The sequence below is a fragment of the Danio aesculapii genome, chromosome 13 (genome assembly GCF_903798145.1).
Source record: "Danio aesculapii chromosome 13, fDanAes4.1, whole genome shotgun sequence".
NCBI classification, from domain to species: Eukaryota; Metazoa; Chordata; class Actinopteri; order Cypriniformes; family Danionidae; genus Danio; species Danio aesculapii.
In genome coordinates this window covers 43,073,051-43,099,563 of record NC_079447.1, presented here as the reverse complement: position 1 = coordinate 43,099,563, position 26,513 = coordinate 43,073,051, and the positions used below count along the sequence as shown (strand labels likewise).

Here is a 26,513-nt window from a genome sequence, read left to right as displayed (position 1 = left end):
TTTTGTGTTGTTTTATGTGGCTTTACGCAGTCAGCTGCCTTTTGGACTTATTTCTTACAATTATCAAATGATATGGGATGCTGTGTGCATTTAATTGTGCTTACAAACCATTCATGTGGCCTCTGTTTCCCATGTGAGTAAAGTTATATACTTGTATACCATCTCTATAAATGTATTTGTTTTATTTAAGATCATTTATCATTAATATATTTCTTTAGACCCGTAAAGCACTCCAGAATGTGACAGATTGATTAGCTGTAGGCTCTAGAACAGTCATCTGAAGCGTTATCATACAGTGTTATGCTGGAGTTCATCAATAGTCTTGCATTTACTAACACACACTAGATTTGAAGTGTTTGGAAGTATTTCGCGTTTTCCTCCTGTTGAAAATCGTCATAAGAACAATGTTTAGTGGCTCAATGTATTACTACAGTGTTTTTAAATGTCTAAACACTTTACTGATATAGTGTACAGCCAAGCACATGTGGTCAGAACACAAACGAGTCGCAGGTAATAAAGTATTAAGCGTTTCTCCCAAAGTAAAGTCTGTCTTAGCCAAGTCTAAGCAAAGTGCCAGCAGGTGTCTGTAGCTCCGCCCACTCTCCGCCTCTTTGCCCTAGTTTGGTATCCCGCCGTGGGTGTGATGACGCGCGAACAAAATGGCGACGGTTGGCCGCGCCTACTTGTGGCTTCTTTTGCAGTGTTCAGAAACCTATAGGTGACGTCACGGATGCTCCGTCCATATATTTTACAGTCTATGGTTGTAACACAGGGGTCACCAATCTCAGTCCTGAAGTGCCAGTGTCCCTGCAGGGTTTAGCTCCAACTTGCCTCAACCCATCTGCCTGGATGTTTCAAGTATACCTAGTAAGACCTTGATTAGCTCGTTCAGGTGTGTTTGATTAGGGTTGGAGCTAAAATCCGCAGGAAACCGGCTCTCCAGGAACAAGTTTGGTGACCTCTGCTGTAACACTTCATTGTTAATGTGGATGGAGAGGATTTACACACCTGAAGCAGTGTTCCATGAATGTGGTTCTGTTGTATTGCTGATCCAAGCTCTTGGGGCAGCTCCTCTAGTAGAGTTTGAATGGTGAAGGGAACTTCGGTCACCAAAACAAATGGAACCAGGGCTCTCGCTGACATTTCACGTGTGCGATACACTGCAGAATGACCACAACTAAAAGAAAACCATAGTACAAAGAAAGAATATAAAATATATTTAAAATAATTATGTTCACAATTATATTTCAGTCACTCAATATTTTACGCCGAGCAACTATTGAACATGCATGATATATATTTTTTTCTCCCTAAAACAGTTCTGGTGAACGTGTAACAATATTATTACAACATAAAACATATTTCTTTCTCATATTTTCTAATATGCGGATCTGGTGCTAAAGAAAAATTATTACCAACGTTAAAAACAGACATGACGCTTAATATTTTACGCAGATAAAACTTTTAAAATAATACAGGGTTTCTACAGGTTTCATCAAGTCAAATTTAAGACTTAAGACATTTTTAAGACCATTACGAATTAAACTTTAAACTTAAACAAGGCTAAAAGCTAAGGATTTTGGCCCAGTTAAAACATGAAAAAAACATTAAAAACTAATTTTGCTAGGAAGATAATTAAACCATATGTATATAAATATAAATATAAACATGAGTAGGTAAATAGAGTTAATAAATATGAGTTAATAAATAAACTTATGGTAAAACATTTGTTGACATGGAATGTTAGTGATTGGACGGGTGTTGGTCTGCTTGGGTAACTTTACATGGACATAGGAAAATTAAGACCTGTTTGAAATGATTTAAGACCTACAATGCAATATTTCAGTGAAGTTAAGACTTTTTAAGGACTAAAATTTTGATTTTGAAATTGAAGACATTAAGACTTAAGACCCCACAGATACCCAGTAATAATATACAAATACACATGTAACAATTATTTTTTAAATAAATTAATAACTAGTTCAAATGTAAAACTGCCTCCAAAGTTAACATTGTATAGAAAAAAATAACAGTATATATTTTTAAATATATTTTAAAAAAGTGTCATCACTCTCAAGTGCTTTGACAGATTTTAGACTTCAGCTCTGCCCCTTTATGTTTGGCCAGAAGAGAACTGGTCTCCCTGACTAAATCTGGTTTGGTTCCTTGCCACTGTTGCCTCTGTTTTGCTTCAATGGAGCCAGTGAAGTGTACGATAGGGACAATTGCATTAAACTAAACTGAATCAATTTTAATTTAACTACAACCAGCATTCTACCACAACTCTACTCTCTGATATGCTGGAATGATCCACCATCTGGAATATTGCTATTGCTTTTATTCTTTCTTTCTTCATTTGTATTAAGCTGCTTTGCCTCAATCAGCAGAGAAAAATCTGCTATTGTTCAGGGAGAAACAAGATCGCTTATTTACATGACTGCAGCGCTTTGCAAGGAGAATCTTGTGCATTCCTGCAACAAGCGTTACAAGCAAAGTCTCATTTAGTTCAGCTGGCAGCGTTTTGGAGACAATGCGGAATCGCCTGAATCCAGGCACAGTAGATGCTGTTCTGTTGTTGCACAGTGTAAAGAAAAAGGCCAAGTAAACATAACATAGCTGCCGTTTAGGCTGAAGTAGCACCGATTTGTTATCTTTTTCCTGTATCTGTAAAAGCTAAAATTTTGTATTTTTACTTTGTGTATCTATTTGAAAATGAAGAAAATGTTGTCCAAAGACAAACTTTTGATTTTTATAAATAAATGTTCCTTTAAAAATGTTATGATTAGCGTATTATTTTACTGTCAAAGACACTATTAGCTCACTGAATCTGCTGTAAATAATGAACAATCCACTGCGAAGTATCATCATGCCTAAAACAAAGAATTAGAATTATTAAAGTGACGACTGGGTGCGGGTCGGGTGTGGATATATATATATATATATATATATATATATATATATATATATATATATATATATATATATATATATATATATATATATATATATATATCAGATAAAATTATACGTGCGGGCTGGTAGATGATTAGTTTGAAGCCGCGGATTCGGGTGACTTTTCAGCTGATCCACGCATCTCTAGTGTGTAACACCCGAGCCGTCGGGCTCTGAGAACACCACATCTGCCAGTGATTAGATGGCAGCACTTTGCATGTGTTTTGTAACTTGCAACTTATAAAATTAGAATGAGATGTGAGCACGAAATTAGGTGGTTAAAGTGACGTGTTTGTGTGTATGGGTCATGTTCAGTTAAAGGGCACCTAGGTTAGCCCTTTTTTCAGATTTAATATAAGTGTTTTGCATCTCCAGAATGTTTCTGTAAAGTTTCAGCTCAAACACCCATCAGATTTTCTATTATACCTTTTATTAAATTCCTATTTATACATTTTTTCACTGGGTGGCGGTTTTGGTGTACTGCTCCTTTAACGCTAGTTCTCCCCGCCCACCGTTTCTAGTTGTCTTTCTGCGTGCCTTAATCTCCTCCCTCAGCTGCATCAGACAACAGACAGACCTAAAGGAAGCAGATCTCACATAGCGTTTATGAGAAATACTACAGTAAGAACTTTACTAATGAGTATTTATTGTGCAGTTGCATCGCAGAGTCACACAAAGTTCACGCGCGCACAAGCACATACAGATACATGCGCACACACACACACCGCAGTAGACACAGACAGACAGACAGACAGACAGACAGACAGACAGACAGACACACAGACAGACAGACAGAGCGCCCCTTTAGCTTTGCACTCTTTTTGCACGCAAATGTGACATGATACAGGTTAATCTCCACTGCTGTATGGATATCTGTTATATAAATGTACAAAATAAACCTGATTTAACGTCCACAAACCGGGATTGAAACATCTTTTTATAATTGCAGCTTGAAAAGTAGATTTTTCAAGTATATAAGTAGACAGCTTGAAAAGTAGATTTTTTTACTATAGGTGCCCTTTAAAAATTGAGTTTTAGTGGTCTTTTTGCATCTCACTGTTCACTTAAGAATAAGTGCTATGAAAAATGTGTAAAGAATTCAGGAGCTTTGAATCTGTACATGTGTATGCATATTATTTTAAAAAGGACAAATTGAGCAGAGGGTTTTCTTTTAAGTTACAAAGTATAGCTTCATTTAAAGTAGTTTTTTTTTGTTAATATGTTTTGGGGTAAATTTCTCTGCCAATATCTATGTGCAATAAAATACAATTAACCACTACATCATATTATCAATTTAATTACAGTTCTTATATAACTGCATGTATGATGGAATGGAAGACCAGATCTGTGAGAATAAAAGTTTCAGTTGAATCAATTCATCCTGATGTATCTTGAATGTATTTAATAGTGATTTAAATGGTCACTCGTAATGATCAATACTTGCCTGATTATTAGGGGGATAAAAGGAGCTAAGCCCAGGGGAGATGATGAACCATCCATTGGCGATGGGTAGAGACGACCCAAAACAACCAACAACAAGAAAAGACTTGGGTGCAGTTTCACTTGGCCTGAATCACTGAAAAAGAGGAAGATAAATACATTGCATTTACTTAGCAGATGTAAATATTACTGACTAGCTTAATAAAAAGTTTACTTTGTTAACTTTACTAACATAAGCAAGACAAATTCCTAAAAGCAGTGTCATTAAATTCATTTGCCTAAGCTGAATTAAGGCTAATTCACACCACACAGACAAACGCCAACAAATACCAACAATCAAGTCTGTTGGAGGTTGTTGGATCAGTATGAAACCCCAGTTGGTGTCTGTTGCCCTTTGTCTTCACCTGACTGAGTTTGTTTTCACCTGACTGAACATGATTAATTGGCATTTGTTGAAGTTTGAAAGGATTTTCCAACAAGCACCAACAAACTCTGAAGTAATCTGATCTGGCTACAAACCGTTGTCATGACATTGAGGCAAAAAGCAAAACATTCAGGTTTTTGGACCAACTAGAAAGAAGAACAGTTAATGGATATTTGTGAGGAGAGACCAGGGGCCTCATGAACAAAGACTGTGTTGAATTAATACTTAAACACTGCGTACGGACAAAGCTGTAAATGAATCCCACGCATATTCTCTTTGTACATCCGAATTAACGTGAAACTGAGCGCACGGGCAAAACTTTTCCTCTTTGGCAAAACCAAACGAAAAGCAATGGAAAAAGCAAGCAAGAAAAGAAACTTCACAGAATGTGAATTGGAGGTGCTCCCATCGGAGGTATACTGGAGAAAACTGTTATTTGCAAGTTTGTCCTCTGTGATTAATAACAAAAGAAAAAAGTGGGAGAGTTTAGCTGATCCGGTTAACGCAGTAGGGTCTGAACCTCGCACTGTGAACAAATTAAAAAAGAAATGGTCCGACATAAAGGTGCAGGTTAAAAAGAGAACAGCAGCGCACCATCAGTGTGGATCAAAGAGGCGGGGGAACAGGGGATGCTGAACTAACACCCTTTGAGGAGAGAGTTGCCCCAATTGTGGGGGATACATTACAGTCTGGAGTAGTATCCGTGTCTGTGGGAGACACAGATGTATTAGAGGAACACTTTGCTAGGGCGGTATAGCAGCACCACTCCGCTCTGATCAAGGCAGCGCCACCAACATTTCAGCTGCCCAATCGCCCGTCGCCAATGGAAATAAAACAAACACACACAAGAAATACACATACGCCAGACATGAAGTTGGCGAGGACCAACGCGCATTCTCACGTTAATTTCATCGTTAGTAAATCCAAATGTGAGCGTGAAAGTTTTTATGCGTACGCAGCGTTGATACATGAGGCCCCAGAGCTTCATGCAGTTGGTGTGGTCGAGTATACTAACCGCAATGCGAAGGGGTATGCAATCAGAGCGATTGCTACAAGTGCTTGGTATTTCAGGAGGAGCGGAAGTCTGTCACTGTTTTCATATAAAATTTAAAGGAGAATGAGGTGACAATTTAGTAGTGTACAGTTCTTGAGCTAATCGCAGAAGTTTTAAAGGGGCTGAATATAAATATAGCCTAGTGTGCCTAAATGTGGCTAATGTGTGATAATAATATATAATAATAATAAATTATTGTAAGAAACCTGCCTGACAATATTTGCGTTTCACGGTACAAGCAAATTGTTACAATGTTGCTTAGTCAGGCTTGAAACGGTTGTGTAACTTTGAAAAAAAAAAAAAAAACCTCACACACTCACAAAATGAGACTTTATGATTTTTCCTGAAGTTTATTTGCTGTTATTGTTTATATATATATAGTCACAACATATGTTACAGCCCCATTACTCTATATTGTTGAATAACCTTACCCTTAAACTCCAAGACAGGAATGGAGACTAACATTTTTAAAGCTCCACTTCAAAAAAAAAGACCATCAACATCAAAAACTGATTTTAAAAATGTGAGTTAATTTATTTTTTAAAAATATATATTAAACCAGCTTGGGGTGCAGAGAAACATTTACAACAATTCAACCTATTATCATGGACCGGTAACATCTCAGTTTAAAGTACTCTCATAAACACCTCTGTAAAAAAAAAGAAATAAATACAAATGTTTATACATTTGGAGCATTCTTCCTTGCAAAATTTTCCGGTTCAGTCAGGTGTGATGGGCATGAGCATGAACGGACCTTTTCAAATCAATCCATACATGTTTGATTATGCTCAAGTCTGGGGGCTGGGATGGCCATTCTAGAACATTTATCGTGTCTGAGCATTAATTCATTGGTAGATCTGGAACTGTGCTTTGGGTCATTGTCTTGCTGAAACATCCAACCCTGCCATAACTTGACTGATTCCTGAACATTGTTCTTCAGAATCTGCTGATACTGGGTGGAAACCATGCGACCTTCAACTCTGGCAAGGTTTCCACACATCCCCATGGCATGATTGACCCTCCACTATATTTTATAGTAGGGAGCAGGTTCTTCTCCTGAAATGCTGTGTCCTTTTTCCACCATGCAAAGCGCCTATGGTTGTGGCATTTGCATTTTACATTTTTCCAAAATGATATAGGCTTGTCCAGATGAGTTTGTGCACACCTCAAATGACTCTTCTTGTTGGCAGAATGCAGAAAAGGCTTCTTCTGCATCACCTTCCATTGCGCTGTTCTTTGTGAAGAACGCGCTTAATTGTGGATCGATGTAAAATGACATTAGCTGCAGAAAGATGTTCCTGGAGGTGGTCTGTTGTTTGTCTGTGACCTTTCTAACCATTCTTTGCCTTTCAGATATTTTTCATGGCCTACCACATTTTTCCTTCACCAAAATTGTTCATGTGGCCTTCCATTTTCTTACTATATTTCGGACTGTGGAGATTTTAAACCTCTTTGAGAGCATTTTGCATCCTTCTCCTAATTAATGTTGGTAAATTATCATAGTTTTTAGGTCATTAGGAAGTTCTTTTGAGGTTCCAATGTTGCTACTTTCAGGTTCACAATAAGGAAAAGCAAAACTAGCAATTAGCTATCTTAAATATTCTTTTTCATGATTGGTTGCACCGGTGTTGAGATTGTTAAGGTTCACTGAGTCAAGCTGTGGTCACACTGGACTTTTAATGTCTAATCATCTTGTTTAATCCCGCCCCTTTTTCCAGCGCTGTACAACAGAATTTCGCAAGCTCAAACTCTAGCGTGACCGCAGCTTTACTCAAATCAATTTTGTGTTGTAATCAATTAGCATTAAGTGACTAGAGGTTTTGAAATCCAGACAAAAGAGAGGCTGCCAAAACTTTTGCATAGCCTATTTTCGGTTTCAATTTAATTTCACACATCTCAATACTGCTACACTATGTATTTCTGTCTGAAAATACATGACATTATCTACCTTTCTTTAGAAACCGAATGGCATTTCACTATGATCTTTTCGTATAAAGAATGAGCACATACTGTAAGTACTGTATGCAGCCACAGAAGGGTGCTCACATTTTTGCATATATATATTTCAGAGGGAATGATTCATCAGCCACAACAGAAAAGAGCACTGGGATGTCGGTCCTTAGCAATGGATTGGGTTAGATTGGGTAAAACTTTTGTAGTGTTGACCCCACCATCTCACACCCTCTCATTACACCCATATCCCAGTGATTCAACATGCATTTTGCACTTCGCTAAAATAAGCTTTTTGGATTACACTTCAACAAGAAAATTTCTCTAACATGTTAAGTAGTGTACTCCCACATTGATATTCCATGATGTTCCTTTGATTTTTGAAGGGTGATTCAAAGATTAGGATGATGATTTTTCAACCTCTCACACTCTCTACCTTATCATTTTTTAAAATTATTTACTGAAAGAATAAAAATAAGAGCATTGCAGATTGCTGCAAGAATAAAAAGCCAGACTGAAAACACATTAAAAAAAATTGATGCATATTTGAGTCTGATCACTCTGTGCTACAAGAAGAGAAAGCTAGACTGAAAACATTAAAAGAATTTGATAAACATTAAGATAATATGGGCCTCTTGCACAATGTTGGCGCTATTTAAAAACATCAAACTATTGAGAAATTAAAGTGAGGGTGATAAGAGAACATGTTCTCACAGTTCCTAAAGACCGTGGTCTCGATCCAAAATAGTAAATACTTCTAAATGCAATTTACTATTTGGAGGCATCTCAGCAAGGCATCAGTCCATCAGTGTGGTCAAGAATGCTTAATAAAAATAAAGAGGCTTGAGGTACTTCATCTTAAATAAGGGCCTCAGAGTAATAAGTGAGCTGAACTGGGTCAAATTAAGGGATGGCTATATCATTTAACTTTAACAGCATCTGACATGAATCACACACAACCACACATACACGCAGATATTGTAAGATTCAATAATTTTATAGGAGGCAATTCTCACCTGTTAACAGAAATTGTAGCTTCCTGGAGCTGACTGAGGAGGAAAGGATAAAGGGCAGGAAAACGAGTGAAAAATTCTCGGCCAGTCATCCTGTTAAGAGAAGAAAGAGATCCAGACTATAGTGTGTAGAACTGCACAATCAAGTGAGAAATGACATTTGCATGACTGCGTTTAATGTTATACGTCATGTCAAGTTGTTTTATCTCTATAACACTTTATACAATGCAAATTGTGTCAAAAGAGGTTTTCAAAAAAGGGCAATAAAAAAAGAAACTCTGGAATGATGTTTCATCAACGTGAAAGTTCAGTTCAAAGAGCACATACAGTTTTGTAAAATGGTTGCACTCCATTTAGTTCACCTGTCATATATTATTACTCACAAATAATATGAACACAAGTCTTTATATTTTAGTTTTAACATTTAGGGCCCTATCATACACCCGACGAAATAAGGCACACGATGTGTTTCTACAACGTGTTGCTATTTTCAGACCAGAGCAACCTCAATTTTCCCATTTTCCACCACATTGTTTAAATAGCAAATCCTTTTGCGCCACTTTGTGGACTCATGGGTGTTTTGGTCTAGAAAAGAGGTGCGTTAAGGCGCATTGTTGGTGCGTTGCTATTTTGAGGAACAAAAATAGACAGCACAATAGACCAGCTGAGTGCAGGTCTAAAGTCCAGCGCAGAGCGATTTAGTTGTGCGTCTCACTTACACATTGCTTAATACACACATGATGTAGAGCAATACACAAATATCGTTACATATGAAAAAGAAATAAAGGATTAAAATATTACAAAAATTATTATTTTCGACATAAATATAAAAACCACTGCTTTCATGCCTTCAGCTCGGGGGGCTTTTTCAGTTTATTCACGACAACTTGCTTTTGTATAATGTTATTATTATTAGTAGTAGTATTTATTATATGCATATTTATATTTGTTTTATTAAAAACAAGCTTAGATTTGTCCACCTGTCAGGTTTTAGACCATATGGGGCACAGCATGTGTGTTTGGATATAACTCAGTTTTTTGACCACACTTCATTATTGTTGTTCATTTATTCATTTGCTGGAAATTAGAATATAGAAATAGTTTTAAAACAAATCTTTGCGCTTAACAAACAAATTTAATTATGTAGGCTAATGGATGTCTGTGCGTACAACACATTTTCTTATCCTCGAAAGAGAGAAAGTGAAAGTGATAGGAAAGAATGAGAAGGCTCATTCTCGCGCTGCACTGCAGATGTTCTCGACGCAACTGACTCTTAAAGGGAATGGGAGATGAGACTCTGATTGGTTTATTCTTAAAACACACCGATAACTCATCAAAAGAGTAAGCTCAACCCTGTTAGACCATGCGAGGTGACGTACATCATATTTTTACGTCCTTAAAATAGCAAAAGTGGATTCAGACATGCCCTTAATGCTTTTGCATCCTGTGCTTTAGACTTTGTGCCTAGATTGTTAAAATAGAGTCCATACTGTTTAAATATTACAACATAACATAATCCTGATTGTCATTTCACATTAATACTGTGTTGTTATTCAAATAACAGCACAGTATTAAGAAACAAGTGTGCAGCATATACATTAATGTGGTCACATTAATGTCACCGATTATTTTCTCTGGCTGACTATATGTAAATGTATTTTATGTGAAAAAAACTTACATAGGCACAAAAAAGCCATTTGGAATAATCCGTTTTAAAATTAACATTTTGCTGATTCTGCAGGATGTAAACATTTGACTTTAACTGTATACATTAATGCTTGTTCATTCAACTAAATGATTCTATCGTTGAGTAACTGAGCAATATTAACATGCCCTGATTACTTGATCACAATACTTAAATTGCTTATTTTTGACCAGTATTCATTTAGAATAAAAACGATAGCTCATTTAATTTGGATCCACATGTTGTTTGCTAACAATGCAGCTGTGTGTGGTACATAGAACAATTCAAGTCACACCTGTTCTTTTTGGAGTGCTCATCTTTATCTTTCTTCACACCAAAAATCCGTGTAATCAAAGTGCTGAACAGAAGAGTCGAGGAGTTCCTCACCTAGAAAGAAGACAGAATGGAAAAACTGAAGTCAATGAAAACCTTAATATTTTTCATGAGACCTTTGACTCATAGTAATAAATTAAAGAAGTAGAGATGATTTCGTCTGGCTGTTTAATTTAAGATGTGATATCCATGTTTTCTAAAAATATCAGTATGTTTTTTACACAGACAGACCATTAAAATAACATTACCAAATAAAGGTAATTCTGTGTGCTTGGTTTGGGATTGTGCATCATAGTATTTGTTCTTCATTGCTTGGGTTTTCAGCATTGAAATTTAAATAACATTGATCTGATCTAAACTGAACTTCAACTCTAAAAACTGGACCAAAGCAGTTTCGATTTCCTAGAACTTATGAATTTATCTATTTATCAATATCAAATATCAATATTTATGATACATTCAATATATCACTGCATCATATGGTGCCCCACTGGAGGCCAAAATATCAATATTAATATCAATACCGATATTGATGATAATAGTTGTGATAAAGTCAATATAACACTACAATGCTAATATTTTACAAGAACAGATAAAAACACATAGTGAAACAGCTATACTCACAGCCCACACAGGAGAAGAATAACCCAGGATAGCTGCTTGCATGCCCTCTGATACAAATGTGACAATGTTCTCCCCCAAACGTGTATCCCTAAACAAAGCCCTCAGGATGTTCAGAGCATGGACCTGTATGTGCAGAATTACCAACAATTAAACAAAAGACTATAAAACATGCCTGATTCTCTTCATAGTTTTTTGCGTTCACCTGTGGCACACTGCTACTGTCAGAAGTTACATTATTAGAAGGCATGGCCAATGCAATCAGAGATCTCATGGTCATCTTTAGGAGTCCACAGCTAGACTTGGGTTCGGAGGACAGCAAGGCCTTCACAAAAGAGACATTATTGTAGTTATCACATAAATCACAATAAAGTTCCCACATTTAACAAGACATATGAGGGAAAATAAATGGTGATGACAGATTATGGACATTATTATTGTAATTATTAATTAATGTATTTGCTTGTGTGTGTGTTTTTAAGAACCCTTAAATTATATTAATAAAGTAAAAAAATATTCCGGGGTGGCTGATATGCATGCAAGGTCAAATAACCCTATTCATTGTCTTATAATATGCACTTATTCACCTAATTATCTCCATGAACACACGCACGCACACACTTGAAGTCAGAATTATTAGCCCCACTTTTAATTTTTTTTCTTTTTTTAAATATTTCCCAAATGATGTTTAACAGAGCAAGGACATTTTTACAGTATGTCTGATAACATTTTTTACTTCTAGATAAAGTCTTATTTGGTTTATTTTGGCTATAATAAAAGCAGTTTTTAATTTTTAAAAAACTATTTTAAGGTCAAAATTATTAGCCCCTAAGCTATATATTTTTTTCGATAGTCTACAGAACAGACCATCGTTATACAATCGGCCTATAATCTGCCTAGTTAACCTAATTAACCTAGTTAAGCCTTTAAAAGTCACTTTAAGCTGTATAGAAGTGTCTTGAATATTATTTACTGTCATCATGGCAAAGATAAAAAAAAACTAACAGGGGGGCTAATAATTCTGACTTGAACTATATATATATATATATATATATATATATATATATATATATATATATATATAATTATTCATAAATTCTTGATTTCAGTTGTAGAGAGTTTTTGTCAAGTTTAAAAGGTGTGTTTGTGCATGAAATATACGCGTTTAGATGCATCTCTTTGGCTACGTTCACACTGCAGGCAAATTTTTGCCCCCTCATGTGACTCAGGTGATGACAGTGTCTTAAATCACACACACACACACATATATATATATATATATATATATATATATATATATATATATATATATATATATATATATATATATATATATATATATATATATATATATATATATATGTATATATATATATGTATATATATATATGTATATATATATATATATATATATATATATATGTATATATATATATATATATATATGTATATATATATATATATATATATATATATATATATGTATATATATATATATATATATATATATATATATATGTATATATATATATATATATATATATGTATATATATATATATATATATATATATATATATATATACATACACACACACACACACATATATATATATCAGTCACATGAGGGGGAAAAAAATTTGCCTGCAGTGTGAACGTAGCCAAAGAGATGCATCTAAACGCGTATATTTCATGCACAAACACACCTTTTAAACTTGACAAAAACTCTCTACAACTGAAATCAAGAATTTATGAATAATTATATTCGCTATTCAAACTTAAATCAGTATAGAGCCCACCCCATCCAACAGTTTCACTTTCAGTCTCCACTAACTTACTATGTAGTATTAAACAGTCTGTTGTTATAAACTAAAAGTTATGACACATGATGACCGCTTATTAATTATTAAGATGCTTTTAGCTACTTTTTCAGTTAGTTTTTCAGCAATTGTTGCTAATATTATTCACTTTTAATACTCACCTGAATATAGAAGGGTATTCCTGCACTTCTGCGAGTTGCACACAGTTTTGAGGAGGGGTCACTGGATTTCACTTCCTCAAGAACCTCCTTCATCCAGTGTGCTGGTAGTTGCTGAAGCTTAGCACTCCCACTCCTAACATACACAGGCACACACGCGCACACACACACGCACGCACGCACGCACGCACACACGCACACACACACACACACACAAATTAGATAATGTTGTGAAAAAGATGTTGGATTCCAGGACTGAGGGCATCCAAGTTTAAGTGGTTCCAAGAGTCTCTGAGACATCTTTTTTAACATATTGTCAAAAGTGATATTATTCATTTTAAAAGTAAAACTTTTTGCAGATTTATATAAAAAAAAAGAAAAAAAAAATTTTAATATCACATGGTCTTAAGTATTTAGACCCTATACTGTGACACTCATATTTTGCTCAGGTGCTGTCCATTTCTTCTAATCATCCCTGAGATGGTTCCACACCTTCATTTGAGTCCAGTTGTATTAATTATACTGATTGGACTTGGTTAAGAAAACCACACAACTGTCTATTTAAGACCTTACTGCTCACAATGCTTGTCTGAGCAAATAAGAATCATGAGGTCAAAGGAACTGCCTGAAGAGCTCAGAGATAGAATTGTGGCACGCACGATCTGGTCAAGGTTAAAAAAAAATCTGTTGCACTTAAGGTTCCTAAGGGCACAGTGGCCTCCATAATCAGGGTATTTGCAGGAATCCTAAAGATAATTTCAATACCTTTTTAAGACTTTTTAAAGACCTCCTTAGCATGTTTTATGACCTCATCGCCACTTCAAGTTGTAATCAGTATCAAACCTTTAACTTAATAAACAGTTGTTAATAAACAGTTAAATAAAACAATAGAGCACAACCATAAAACAGTACTCAGATAAGCTTGGGAGAAACAAAGCTTGAAAGAATAAATTACGCGGTTGTTTTCAACGACAGGCTTCAGCCACTGTTAGACGTGTCTTTCTTCAACCAGGAGTAAGCAAACTTTTCCCATTTGCCGTCATGGTTTCGCTACATGTGGAGAGCGTTACATTATTTACCCACATTTGTCGCAAATTACATAACCTCATGCGGACAGAGGAGCTTAGCCAGACGCGCCCGGCCCAAACCAATCCTGTGGATTGAGGAATATAAATATATTTATTCTTTTTTTGTAGTTAAACACTTTAGAAAAACAAAATTTAAGACCTCCTAAAAACCTGATTAAGACTTTTTAATACCTTTTAAGGGCCGTAATTTTATCATATTTGATTTATCAACTTTTAATACTTTTTAAGACCGCATGGACACCCTAATAACCAATAAATGGAAGACTTTTGGGACGTCCAGAACCCTTCCTAGAGCTGGTCTTCCGACCAAACTGAGCTACCGGGGGAAAAGAGCCTTGGTGAGAGAGGTAAACAAGAACCCAAAGTCACATTACTGTAGCCCTCCACCAGTCAGGGCTTTATGGCAGATTTTCCCGACAGTGCAACTCAGTGCAAGACACAGGAAACCTGCATGGTGTACAATTCTAATTGAATTAAGAGGTAGAGGTGTGAATCTGGACTCACGGTTCGGTTATGATTATCATTTCATCGATTTGGTACAGTTCAATATTTCGGTGCATCGCGGTACATTGACAGTGCTATCCATACACCATTCAATATTTTACTTCACAGCACTTAAATATTATCCCGCTTGCTTTTTGAACGTTGTCTAACGAGTTGTAAAACGCTTATGATTGGTCACGCGCTCAACAGAAAGGGCTGCAAACGTGCTGGCGTTGACCGATAATGCCGAGTTCAGACTGCATGATTTTCAAAGTAGTCATGTCACAGATGTTTTCATACTACTTGACTATCTGGGGTAGCGTTCCGTCGGTGCTGTGTTTACACTGTAGGATGGATCTGGCAACATGGGACTTCACATTGCATGACTTTAGAATAGAAAGAATCGCCGACAACTTTGTCTCGGTCCGAAAACTACGTCTCTCACAATCAAACACACAAAAGAAATGACATGGAAAACACGCAAGGCCACAGAGTATATCTTTTGAAATCTAACTACACAATGAGAAAAAAGCCTTTAGTGCAGTAGAAAATGGTTTTGAAAGTAATTAGCAATTTCTCCTCAACTTTTTTTTCTTTTTCGACCCAGTTGTGAAATTGCTCAGATGACACTAGTGCTCCTGGCAAATTTACACTAGTTTTTACTCCATTTCTTGGGTCCAAAAAGACAGAGAAGAAGCGCTTTTAACTTCTCCCCCAACCTCCCGCTGGCCTGCAGGTACCCACACTAGTGGATGCTGCTCTCTTATTGGCTGTAGCCAATCGCCGATGTTATTTTCAGTCAAAACTCATTTCACATGGCGTGATTTGAATCGCCGACAGCTCCAGATATTTAGCATACCAAATATCTCACGGGTGTCAGAGATATATTGTCGATTCTCTCAGATCGCGTCTTTGATAGTTCATACTGCGTGATTGTTTCTCACATGAATGAGCACCGATTTGCCTGTAATTTCAGGCATTTGTCTGCGATTTCTCAAAACCTGGCAGCGAGTCAAAATCAGGGCTAAAATCATGCAGTCCGAACTTGGCATAAGTGACACTGATGAAGGCACGCGGCAATCACAGCTGATCCATGATAGACATGGAGGAGAAAACCTGCTCTGCAGACACGCTTGTGTCTGTATCATCCAGTATCGCTACAACAGCCGAGAGGAGAGGAAACGTCATGCCAGCAGGTCATATGGGCCACAGTGAGAGAGTGAGTAATGGAGTTTACTTTCATTTACTCCAGCAGTGAAATAGGGGCTTCTGCTGTAACTTCAGTGTTAGTGAAAGACTACTGTACAGCAAACACAAGCAGTGAATTGTGCAGAGTTTCTGCATTTTAATTACTCGCACTCGCCTCCCTCGCCATAATATTCTACCTCAAAATAGCACATATGAGATAAATGGCGTTAGTACATAATAACCAGTTAGGATCTATTACTGAACCGATACCGAATTGTCCATGTCTGCATCACGGTGCACTGAAGAAACAATACATTTTGACATCCCTATTAAGGGGTGTAACAAATTTATCAGCATTGAAATATATTTTGCAGCACTGCAAAAATAGACCTAGCATGGAAGTTGTCGCAACACATGCTGATTATGCTCTGCTTGGCCTTATGGTGTGAAAGAAGCCACGAAATAAAGACAGCTGTTTAACTGGACAAATAGCTAGGAAGTCAGGAAGTATGTTACAATCCTGACTATATAACCATTCATGCTGCTGAGCAATCTGGTTAGGTCCCTCACCTGCAGAGCATCTCAGTGAGTCGAACAAAGCCCACATAGGCGAGTTCAAATGCCCCCCTGTGACGAGACTGTAGCAGCTGCTTCCGAAAGTACATTCCCACACCTTCCACCTGAAAGACAAAATAAAGATTAACAACACGAATGTGTGAAAATACATAACCTTATACCTTAAAGTACCGACCTTAAAGCATATACTGTACTTGAAAATAAAGTGACATGTGGTTAGCTATCCCATTTCAATGTTTAAACAAAATGTTCAAAATATTGAAATGTGACACCTGCATAAAGTAGCCCACCACACAAACATGTGTTAGTTTAATTTATCTTAGCGCTGAATTCAGTTGTATGTTGAAGATTTTTAAGATAATAGAAATTATTGACATATTGTATCAGTGCTTCCCACACACAGACATTACCTATGCGGGTACCTATTTTTTTTTTTTACTATTATTATCATCCTTTTACACTTTTTTGTATGCACACAAGATAACCAAACATCTGCAATAAATTAATCAGTGGAAAATCTTCTCCTGCGTACACTTTTCGTGCAGTCTCACATGCTTTGCAGACACCCTCAGAGGTGTGCCTTTTTGGGACTAAAAAAATGTGTCTAAATCTCCTAAAATGTCGGGAATTTAGCTTTCACTTTTGCTTTCCAAAAGCTGTTGTGAATGGTATTTTTGCATTACCTTTTCATTTAAGCCCAATTTACTTTCGCTTGGCAATTCACTTTAAATAATTAATTCTTTAATCTAAACGACTCAGGAAAACTTTCCTATATACTTGCAAAATATGTGTACACCATTAGAAATGTCTCATTTGTCTTATTGAATTAATATAGCCTACACTTCTTATTGTCTGTCAGAAAGACATGATGACATTGATATTGTCTGTTTTTTTAAATAATTTTTGTTGTTTTTGCTGTATATTTTATTATTTTGATAATGTCAATATATTACATAATTTTTTCATATATAAAATGCTTTGGCAATACTGTACAAAATGTCATGCCAATAAACTTGAACTATGCCTATATTGTTTACCACACTACTTTGAATATTCAGTCTGAAATAGCAAGTATGACTTCAAAACAACATTAGCACTATTTAACTGACTGTGAACTATATTGTACTTTGTTGTAGGCTGATAATATATTTTCTATTATCGCTATATTATGAAAGTCAGAATGTGCCAAAAAAAAAAAAAAAAACCTTTACCCCAATGCCAGCTTTAGGGAAACTGGCAATAATAAGTATAATTCCAGCACTATGTTTATGTTGGACAAAGTGCGGGTCTTAATAGAGACCTCAGCAGAGACTAACAATCCTTGCAAGCATGAAATATTGCACATTATGGCAAGTCTTGCTTGCTACTTGGTGTTTGACAAGATGTCATGTCACGAGATCTCAAAAGATTAACCCTCTAGGGTCTAAGGTGATTTTAGGGCCCCTAAGATATTTTGACATGCCCTGACATTTGTGTTTATTTCAGCTACTTATTACATAGTATTGGCCAACATGTATTTTTTTGTATTCAGCACAAACTGTCCGATAATAATGTGAGAGAAATATTGATGTACATGCTTGTTCTTTTAAAAATAACATTTTATGCGTGGTTAGTAGGTTTTGGAGAAAAAAATATAGCTGAAATAAGGTCCAAAAAACTACACTGAATGGCCCTGAACAAGACTTTTGAGTAACTAGTCTTGTAGGCTAAAATATTTACTTCACAAATATGTGAAAATTATTCTGTTCTCTCATTCAAAGAAAACATAACAATGATTTACATTTTGTAAAGTGAGTGTCTGGGCCAGAATACTGTTTGCTTGGGAGTGATAATGGTCATGAATAATTCTTACCTGGAGAGACAAAAGACACTCCCCCCTGGCTAATGTTCACCCATTAAGGGCATTGAAAAGTAGTGTCCAGCTGCAAAAGCTAGCCCAAACTAAATGCTTGTTGTTTTACTTGCTGTATAATGACCACTGTAGCGTAATGACAAAAGCTTTAAACACAAGAATAAATAATTTTCTAAACATGTAAAACAATTACTTAATATTGTGACATGATTTCTTGTTGAGGTGAAAAGTTGTCTAGTGAGTTGTGAAGATGTTAGCATGATGGAGCGTGAGGGTGATATAAGCATTAAAAGTTGGAGGCAGGATTGGATTTGAGCTGCAAATCAGGTGCTTTGCACACACCTGGCAACCAGGCTGCTGCGTCCAAAAAGAGGCGGCTGGTACTACACAATGGAATAACATTTAGTACTACACAACGGAATAGCACTTAATATTTGCTGAAAATCATAATCGTCATAAAAACAAATCGAATTAAAACATGTGGAGTATTCCTATTTTAGTTGCACTATTGAAGTGCAGTTAAGACAGTAATAAAACGATTACCATCATGGTTACACCTTATAGTTACGAAAAAGTACAGAAAACACAAACAATCACCGGTCACTTTATTAGGCATACCTGTCCAACTGCTCGTTAACACACATTTCTAACCAGCCAATAACATGGCAGCAACTCGATACATTTAGGCATGTAGACATGGTCAAAACGATCTGCTGCAGTTCAAACAGAGCATCAGATTGGGAAAGAGAGATGATTTAAGTGACTTTGAACGTGGCATGGTTGTTGATGCCAGACGGGCTGGTCAGAGTATTTCAGAAACTACTGGGATTTTCACGCACAACCATCTCAAGGATTTACAGAGAATGATCCGAAAAAGAAAAAAATATTCAGTGAGAGGCAGTTCTGTAGCGCAAATGCCCTGTTGATGCCAGAGGTCAGAGAAGAATGACCAGACTGGTTCAATCTGATAGAAAGGCAACAGTAACTCAAATAAACACTTGTTACAAGAGAGGTATTAAGAGGAATATCTCTGAACGCACAACACTTCGAACCTTGAGGTGGATGGGCTACTGCAGCAGAAGACCACACCGGGAGCCACTCCTGTCAGCTAAGAACAGGAAACTGAGGCTACAATTCACACAGGCTTACCAAAAGATTGGACAATAGAAGAATGGAAAACTGTTGCCTGGTCTGATGAGTCTCGATTTCTGCTGCAACATTTGGATGGTAGAGTCAGAATTTGGTGTCAACAACATGAAAGCATGGATCCATCCTGCTTTGTATTAACGGTTCAGGCTGGTGGTGGTGTAATGTGTGGGGGATATTTTCTTGGCACACTTAGGGTCCATTAGTACCAATTGAGCATCGTGTCAACGTCATAGCCTACCTGAATATTGTTGCTGAACATGTCCATTCCTTTATGACTACAGTGTACCCATCTTCTGATGGCTACTTCTAGCAGGATACCAACACCATGTCATAAAGCGCAAATCATCTCTGATTGGTTTGCTTGACTGTGAGACTGGTTTCTTGATTATGACAATGAGTTCACTGGAATAGCTTACTTCCAGTGCTGCTCTTTTAAAATCCTAAATTGCTCACATTAGTTAAAATTGATAATTTGATTGTTTCAAACTGTTTAAAAATATGGCGTGAAAAGAGCTGCAAATTACCGGATACTACTACTTTTGCCCCAGTATATCGTTATCATGCATTCTCCTCCTCCATCTCTGGCAAATAATGCACACTCTTTTCAAATAATCTGGGAAAAAAAAGTGAAAAAAAAAAACTTGTACAAAAAGAAAATGAAGAACTTTACCCCCCCCTTCACCCCGCCCCTCAAACACAGTGATAGCAGAAATCCCCGAAAATTACAGAGGGGTTGCCAGACCATCTGAACAGTAAACCACAGCTTTTTGCTGAAAAGTCCCGCAGTTCCCTCTCTAATGACATAAAAAAAATAATAGGGAAAACAGTCATATCAATAGTCTAAGCAACTGCTAAAAGATGTCACATACCAGAGCCTGCATAGATATGTTATTTTCAAGAAAGCTTCCCATTGAAAACCTCCATCTCCTCAGGTGAGGAAAACACCTTGTCAGTTGAGCTGTGGATGACGCGTAGTCTTGGCGGAGAGATAAATCCACTCCTTACACCACCATTCTGGAGATGATTCCTTATGTCACGGAATGGCTGTCGCTGCTTCATTATTTCAGCCGGGAGGTCAGGAAGATGTGTATCTGCCTACCCTCGTAGTGCAAATGAAATTGTTGACGAGCCTGTTGAAGAATTTTTTTTCTCCGTTTGAAAGTGATGACTTCTGTCTATCATCACACGCGGCCACGCACCTACACTGGAGAGCTGCTAGGCCAGCTGATGAGAACACTTCCAATGGCTGAGAAAAGTTGCTTGCACCCAGTAGGTCGGAAATAAACTTTGTCAGAAATTTCATGGGTCGCCCATTATCGATCTTCTCAGGTAAGCCAACAATTTTAATGTGTTCCTCTTAGTCGATAACTTTACCATGGAGGGCTTTATTTTCTGACTTCATTTTCGTGCACTTCTGCTCTCCCAGAGTGAGGCGGCGATCATAATCCACAGTAGCATTCTCAACCTCCTTGATTCTGTCCCAGAGGTTCACTAAAGATGCTTGATTGGACACTAGAGATGCTTCCAGGAGATCAAATCGATTAGTCATTGTTTTGCTCATATTTTGTATTGCCAGAAGAACAGTGTTAGATTCCGCCTCAGACTTCACACTTAACTCAGAGGTTGATGTGACCTGGTCAGCCATCCCTGGTGATGACTGAGCAGGAAGATTATTCGACAGTTTATACATATTCTTTCCTTGTTGGGCTTAGGCTTAGTCATTATGCTGATATTTACGCAACAGACATTATTATACAGAAAATATTGGCAAAAAAACGAGTAATCAAAATAATGACCGAATACTGCCAAAAAGAGAAGAGGACCGCTGAAACACGACTACTCCATTCAGCACACACTAGCGCCCACTTATTTTTTCTCTTAATGGTTTACCATAACTTTAGGCATAACCAAATAATATGGTTATGAGTTATGAGAGTTATGTCCTGTGAATATAACTCTAACACTGAGTTAATATTAGTTTGATTGAAATGTATGTTATGTTGAACAGTAGACCTACACTGAGAGAGCAGATCAAAAGATTCAAAAGCAGATTATGGAGACATTTTTAATTGGCCAGAATCAATCAATCAACACAGAAGCAACTTCATAGGAATTAAGCTCAAAAAGGTCAGCTTAATGCAAAAGTATGCACTTGACAGTATGGGTTTTATAGTTCCTCATTTCATTTCACTGGCTTATGTAATGGAGGCCTCAGTAGGTTCCAGCATATCATGTCTGAGAGCTGTGTACTGTATGCATGCCTGTGAATATGCGAATATAGCAGTAATTATGCTTGTGTCTAACCTGGTCCTCTGTGATGACTCCGCTGCCATCAGGGTGTGTGAGAGGACAGCACAGGGGCATGCTGTGACACAGATGACCCAATAACATAGACACCTCTTTCATGGTCCTCCAGCAACATACCAGCACCATCTGAGAAGTGACTCGGTAGGCCTCTCCATTACCATCACCTAAACAATATAAATGCATGCGTAACCAAACGCTCTAAAACATTGCTCAAATGTTTGCCTAACATGGACAGAGCATATATTACAGAAACATTTTGTTTAATATAATTTTTACTAGACCTAAAATCTATTTCAAATTAGGGGTACCCTCAAAGGACAACCCTCTGTTGACATTTTGGAAATGTAACTATCATTAGCTAAATTGAGTAAAGTTCATATTGATGCATTGAAATGTAATGCAATACATTCCAATATGTGAGCTCAAGATTTATCAGGGAGAATTTGTCTAAGTGTAAATAATTGTTGTCGAGACACCTGCTTTAATGTGCCTTCCGCACTATGAACTCTATGCCCAGGTGCTTCTGGTGAACGGTTATGACATTAAACTTGCCGCATTTTAGATCTGTATTATTTAAACGCAATAATCTACACTGCCTGACTGAGGCACAATATAATGAGGGTCTCCCCCAAGACCAGCACCAGATGACAACCAGCACCACTGGAGCACCGAAGGATAATGGAACTTGACTTGATATTGACATTCACCTCTGGACAATTGGACTCTTACAAGCACACCCCGGACACCTGTACAGCAGCACACTGACTCCAACATGTTATCGCAAACTATCACTTGTTTGCACAACAACAAACACCCTCCAGGGATCATTGTTATACACACTTGTGTGTTCGTATTTTCACTCTCCCCTGTGACGATATGAACAGTTAGTTTACCACAGTATTTTATGGGCTCCGCTGAAGCTCCTCCAGATGTTTATAGTACATGTAAATGTCTTTTCATTAAATGTAATGCTTGAGCTGAATAAATAAGTGGGTCTATTTATATTCTGATGCATACAGATGAATAAGACCAGTGCTACTAAGTTAAGTCAATATCATGAAGTTAAAGCTTGTTAGTTATGTGAAAGAGCAAGTCGATGGGAAATCATGTTCTCACTTTATTGCATGCATAGTTATGTCCCATACATTCATATCTATGATATTTATAACACACTGTTACTTTGTTGTTACTGAAACCATAGATTTGCCACTTCACCAATTTTCCGATGGACACTCCGGGCTTATACAAAAGCTATAAACATATTACATTATGTAACACAGAATTTGCAATTGCAGCTGTAGTATAGTTGTCAATTTCAAATTGCAGATAAAAAAAAGAGAATGTTTTTATTCTAGTGCCATTTCAGCAATATTTTTTTCATACATTCACCCGCATCTAAATGATCTTATTTATTATGATTGTGAGAGGCAGCACGAAAGTTGTTTGCCTAGAACAGTAGTTGAGCTATCTCCGGCCCTGCATAAATCAGCTATTTCCACAGCAGAGTTTATTTCACTGTACATCCACTGATATGAACCAAAATATTGCACTCACTTGTCAAGTGAATGTCTAAATTTAAACTTATTTATGCCTCCATCTCAATAACTGGCAAAATGGACATTATTTAGCCACATATGCAAGTGATTTACTAGCCCTCTAGACGGTTGCAAGACATTTTGTGATACTAATACTAAAAGGCCAATAAAGTGGGGAAACTCTAGTGATGAAATGTGTTTGTACCTTGGTTACAGATTGGTGGTTTATGGACAGTGCTCTCTAGATCTTGTTGCTCGATGTTGTGGCCGGTTGCACTAGGCTCCAGCTTTCTGGCACTAGTGAAAAAATCGTTTGAGTCACGAGGTTGAATCTCCTGCAGAATGTTCTGTAGGCCAGCAGAGGAATCTGATGAAATGATAAAAAATGTTTTATTGTAATTACATGTGCAGCTGTAAAGTGGGCTCAAGTTTAGTTAAATTAGTGTATAGTATGTAATTTTGCATATATTTTAAGTGAGGAGCTTTAGCATGCACATTTACACCAACTTACAGTCACTTTGTGAGCCTGTGTCTTTACATACTTTGCATTTGCAGGTTTCCTTTTTTCCACACATTGACATAATTGTGAATTATTATTACAAAATATGTTATGAATAAATGCAGTTACTAATGAAGTTGCGTTCTCTCATATCTAGGACCTGCTCTGGTGTTTGTGTCACGGGGGGACTGGGGCACAAGACCAATAAATGATTGGATGATAAAATGAAGAGAGGATGCATATACATCAAAGCAAATAAAACTAGTTATAGGGGCTATTCACACACTGCATCTCAAAGCACGTGAAAAGTGCAAGTACATCGATTCCCTCACCATTTTCAAAACACTTTGTGCTAGGTGATCACCAATCGTTTTCTCAGAGGATGACAAACTGACAAAACATTGCTTTACAAAGTATGAAGATGATTGGTCAGTGCATTATGCAATGAATCAACCATTTTCTACATTTAGCTTTCTCATAAAATATTGAGAAGCTTGACACAAAGTGTAATATATGCTACTACTGATACCCTCTCGGTCTTCTGAATAATCACGCTGTCTGTTTAATTATTGTTAAAATGCAGATGTTAATACACGAGCGCTGTCGGTTGTCTGTGTATGTGAGATTCTTTTGTGTTCTCCGTTTACATGTATGAGTAAAACACGGAGATCTCAGAACAGGTAATCGGGCTCTTTTAAACTTGGTTTAAACTTAATGCATCAGATCCACTGTCCAGAAATGGAGAGCAAATATTGTGTACTCGGTCTGTTAAAGAGCAGATGAGATTTAATGCATCTGCGCCAACTTATTCTAAACCAAAGTGTCTATATTCGTTGTCTAAACTCGACACTGCCACAGCTTGTTTGTTTATGGTAAGCACTACTTGTGGCTGGTTTGGGCACGGCTATTTGGAGAATGAAGATGCACTCACTCTATTGGTGCACCCTCCCTTCTCCCACTTTTTTTTAATTACAGATCTACACAATTCACATGAATGACCTATTTCAAAATGAAAACAATATATTTCACCAAAAAATGACAAGTTTGCACCCCTGGAATAGTAAACTAGCAACTATTGCTAATCGCTTTTTTTAAAGTAGCATGCCCAACATTGTTCCATTGCCGCCCAAAAATCGGCAACATCCTTAAAATTAAAGACTAACTGATGCTGGTCATGACTCACTTAGATCAATGTTAGAAACATTTACCAGGTTCTGCATCCATGGGAATGAGGCCCTCAGGGGAAGAGCTCTGAACTACAGGTGATACAACATCAGACATTCTGTAGCACAGGGCTATGAGTTCTGATACAACAGCCCTCCATTGAGTCAGCAGTACAAGTGATCTAAACACACAGAAATACTTTAAACACACGTAATGAACAGCAACATCTCTGTAAATAGATGAAAAGATAATTAAAGATGTAGTGTGTGAGGACATACCCAGTGTTTTGCTGTTGCAGGATTGCAGTGATGCAATGTGCTCTTCCATATAAAGGAAAGGAAGCAGCAGCTTGCAAAAGAGACAACTCTGCCTTCATAATCTCATCCTTCAAACACTTCATCAGCCACTGCACCACTGAAACATTACAAATGTGTTCTTTAATTTCCATGTCAATGTTTGGTTAAATTAATGACAATTGTCTAATATCCACTAATGCAGCATGTTGGGAGTTTGTATTTTGTATCATCTACAAGCCATTTTGGATTTACATAACATTAAATTTAACAGTGGCCTAAATAGAATATGTTCATCATAAAGCAACTTCAAAAATTTGCAAAGTCTCCTTCGAAAGCTTGCTTTAACCTGCTTTTAATATTTTCAGATCACAGCACCAGTGATGATGTGCTCTTTGCTCCGTTTCCTGCCTTGACTACCTTGTTAATCATGCACACCTGTGCTGCTCATTAGTCTGTATGTATTTAAGTTTCTGGCTGCGTCCGAAACCGCATACTCCATACTATGTAGTACGCTAAAATCAGTATGCGAGCTGAGTAGTATATCCGAATTCATAGAATTCAAAAATCAGTATGCGAGAAGTATCCGGATGACTTACTACTTTCGGCGAGATTCTGAAGTGCGCATTCCATGAACGCTGCGCTATACCATGGTGCCCCGCGAGAGAACTCATGAATGGGAGTGAGTGAAGCGATGAAACTGACGCATGTAGGTCACATGACCATGACAAAATGGCAGATGTTGTACATTCCAATTCCATTCATACTTCTTACATTCATACTGTATAGAACATACTTTTCTAACGGCCGAGTAGTATGTTTAAATTCAAATGCAGTACCTACTGAGTAGTAGGTGGTTTTGAATGCAACCTTTCTGTATTCGTTGTCCTGTCTCGTCTTTACCCACACCCGATGTCTTCCTGTGTGCCTAA

At 37.1% G+C, this 26,513-nt stretch overlaps 1 protein-coding gene across 1 annotated transcript in view; it reads right to left on the bottom strand.

Moving 5' to 3' along the window:
- thada (THADA armadillo repeat containing) overlaps positions 1-26,513 on the bottom strand; it is a 78,749-nt gene that overhangs the window by 26,582 nt on the left and 25,654 nt on the right. The window contains exons 18-29 of the mRNA XM_056470660.1: positions 25,567-25,702; positions 25,333-25,469; positions 23,831-23,992; positions 22,088-22,254; positions 16,777-16,886; positions 13,451-13,583; positions 11,677-11,796; positions 11,475-11,597; positions 10,813-10,904; positions 8,837-8,926; positions 4,397-4,528; positions 1,009-1,177 (exon numbers count right to left, since the gene is read on the bottom strand). Of these exons, the coding sequence (XP_056326635.1) occupies positions 1,009-1,177; positions 4,397-4,528; positions 8,837-8,926; positions 10,813-10,904; positions 11,475-11,597; positions 11,677-11,796; positions 13,451-13,583; positions 16,777-16,886; positions 22,088-22,254; positions 23,831-23,992; positions 25,333-25,469; positions 25,567-25,702 (1,571 nt within the window). The remainder of the gene's footprint in view (positions 1-1,008; positions 1,178-4,396; positions 4,529-8,836; positions 8,927-10,812; positions 10,905-11,474; positions 11,598-11,676; positions 11,797-13,450; positions 13,584-16,776; positions 16,887-22,087; positions 22,255-23,830; positions 23,993-25,332; positions 25,470-25,566; positions 25,703-26,513) is intronic.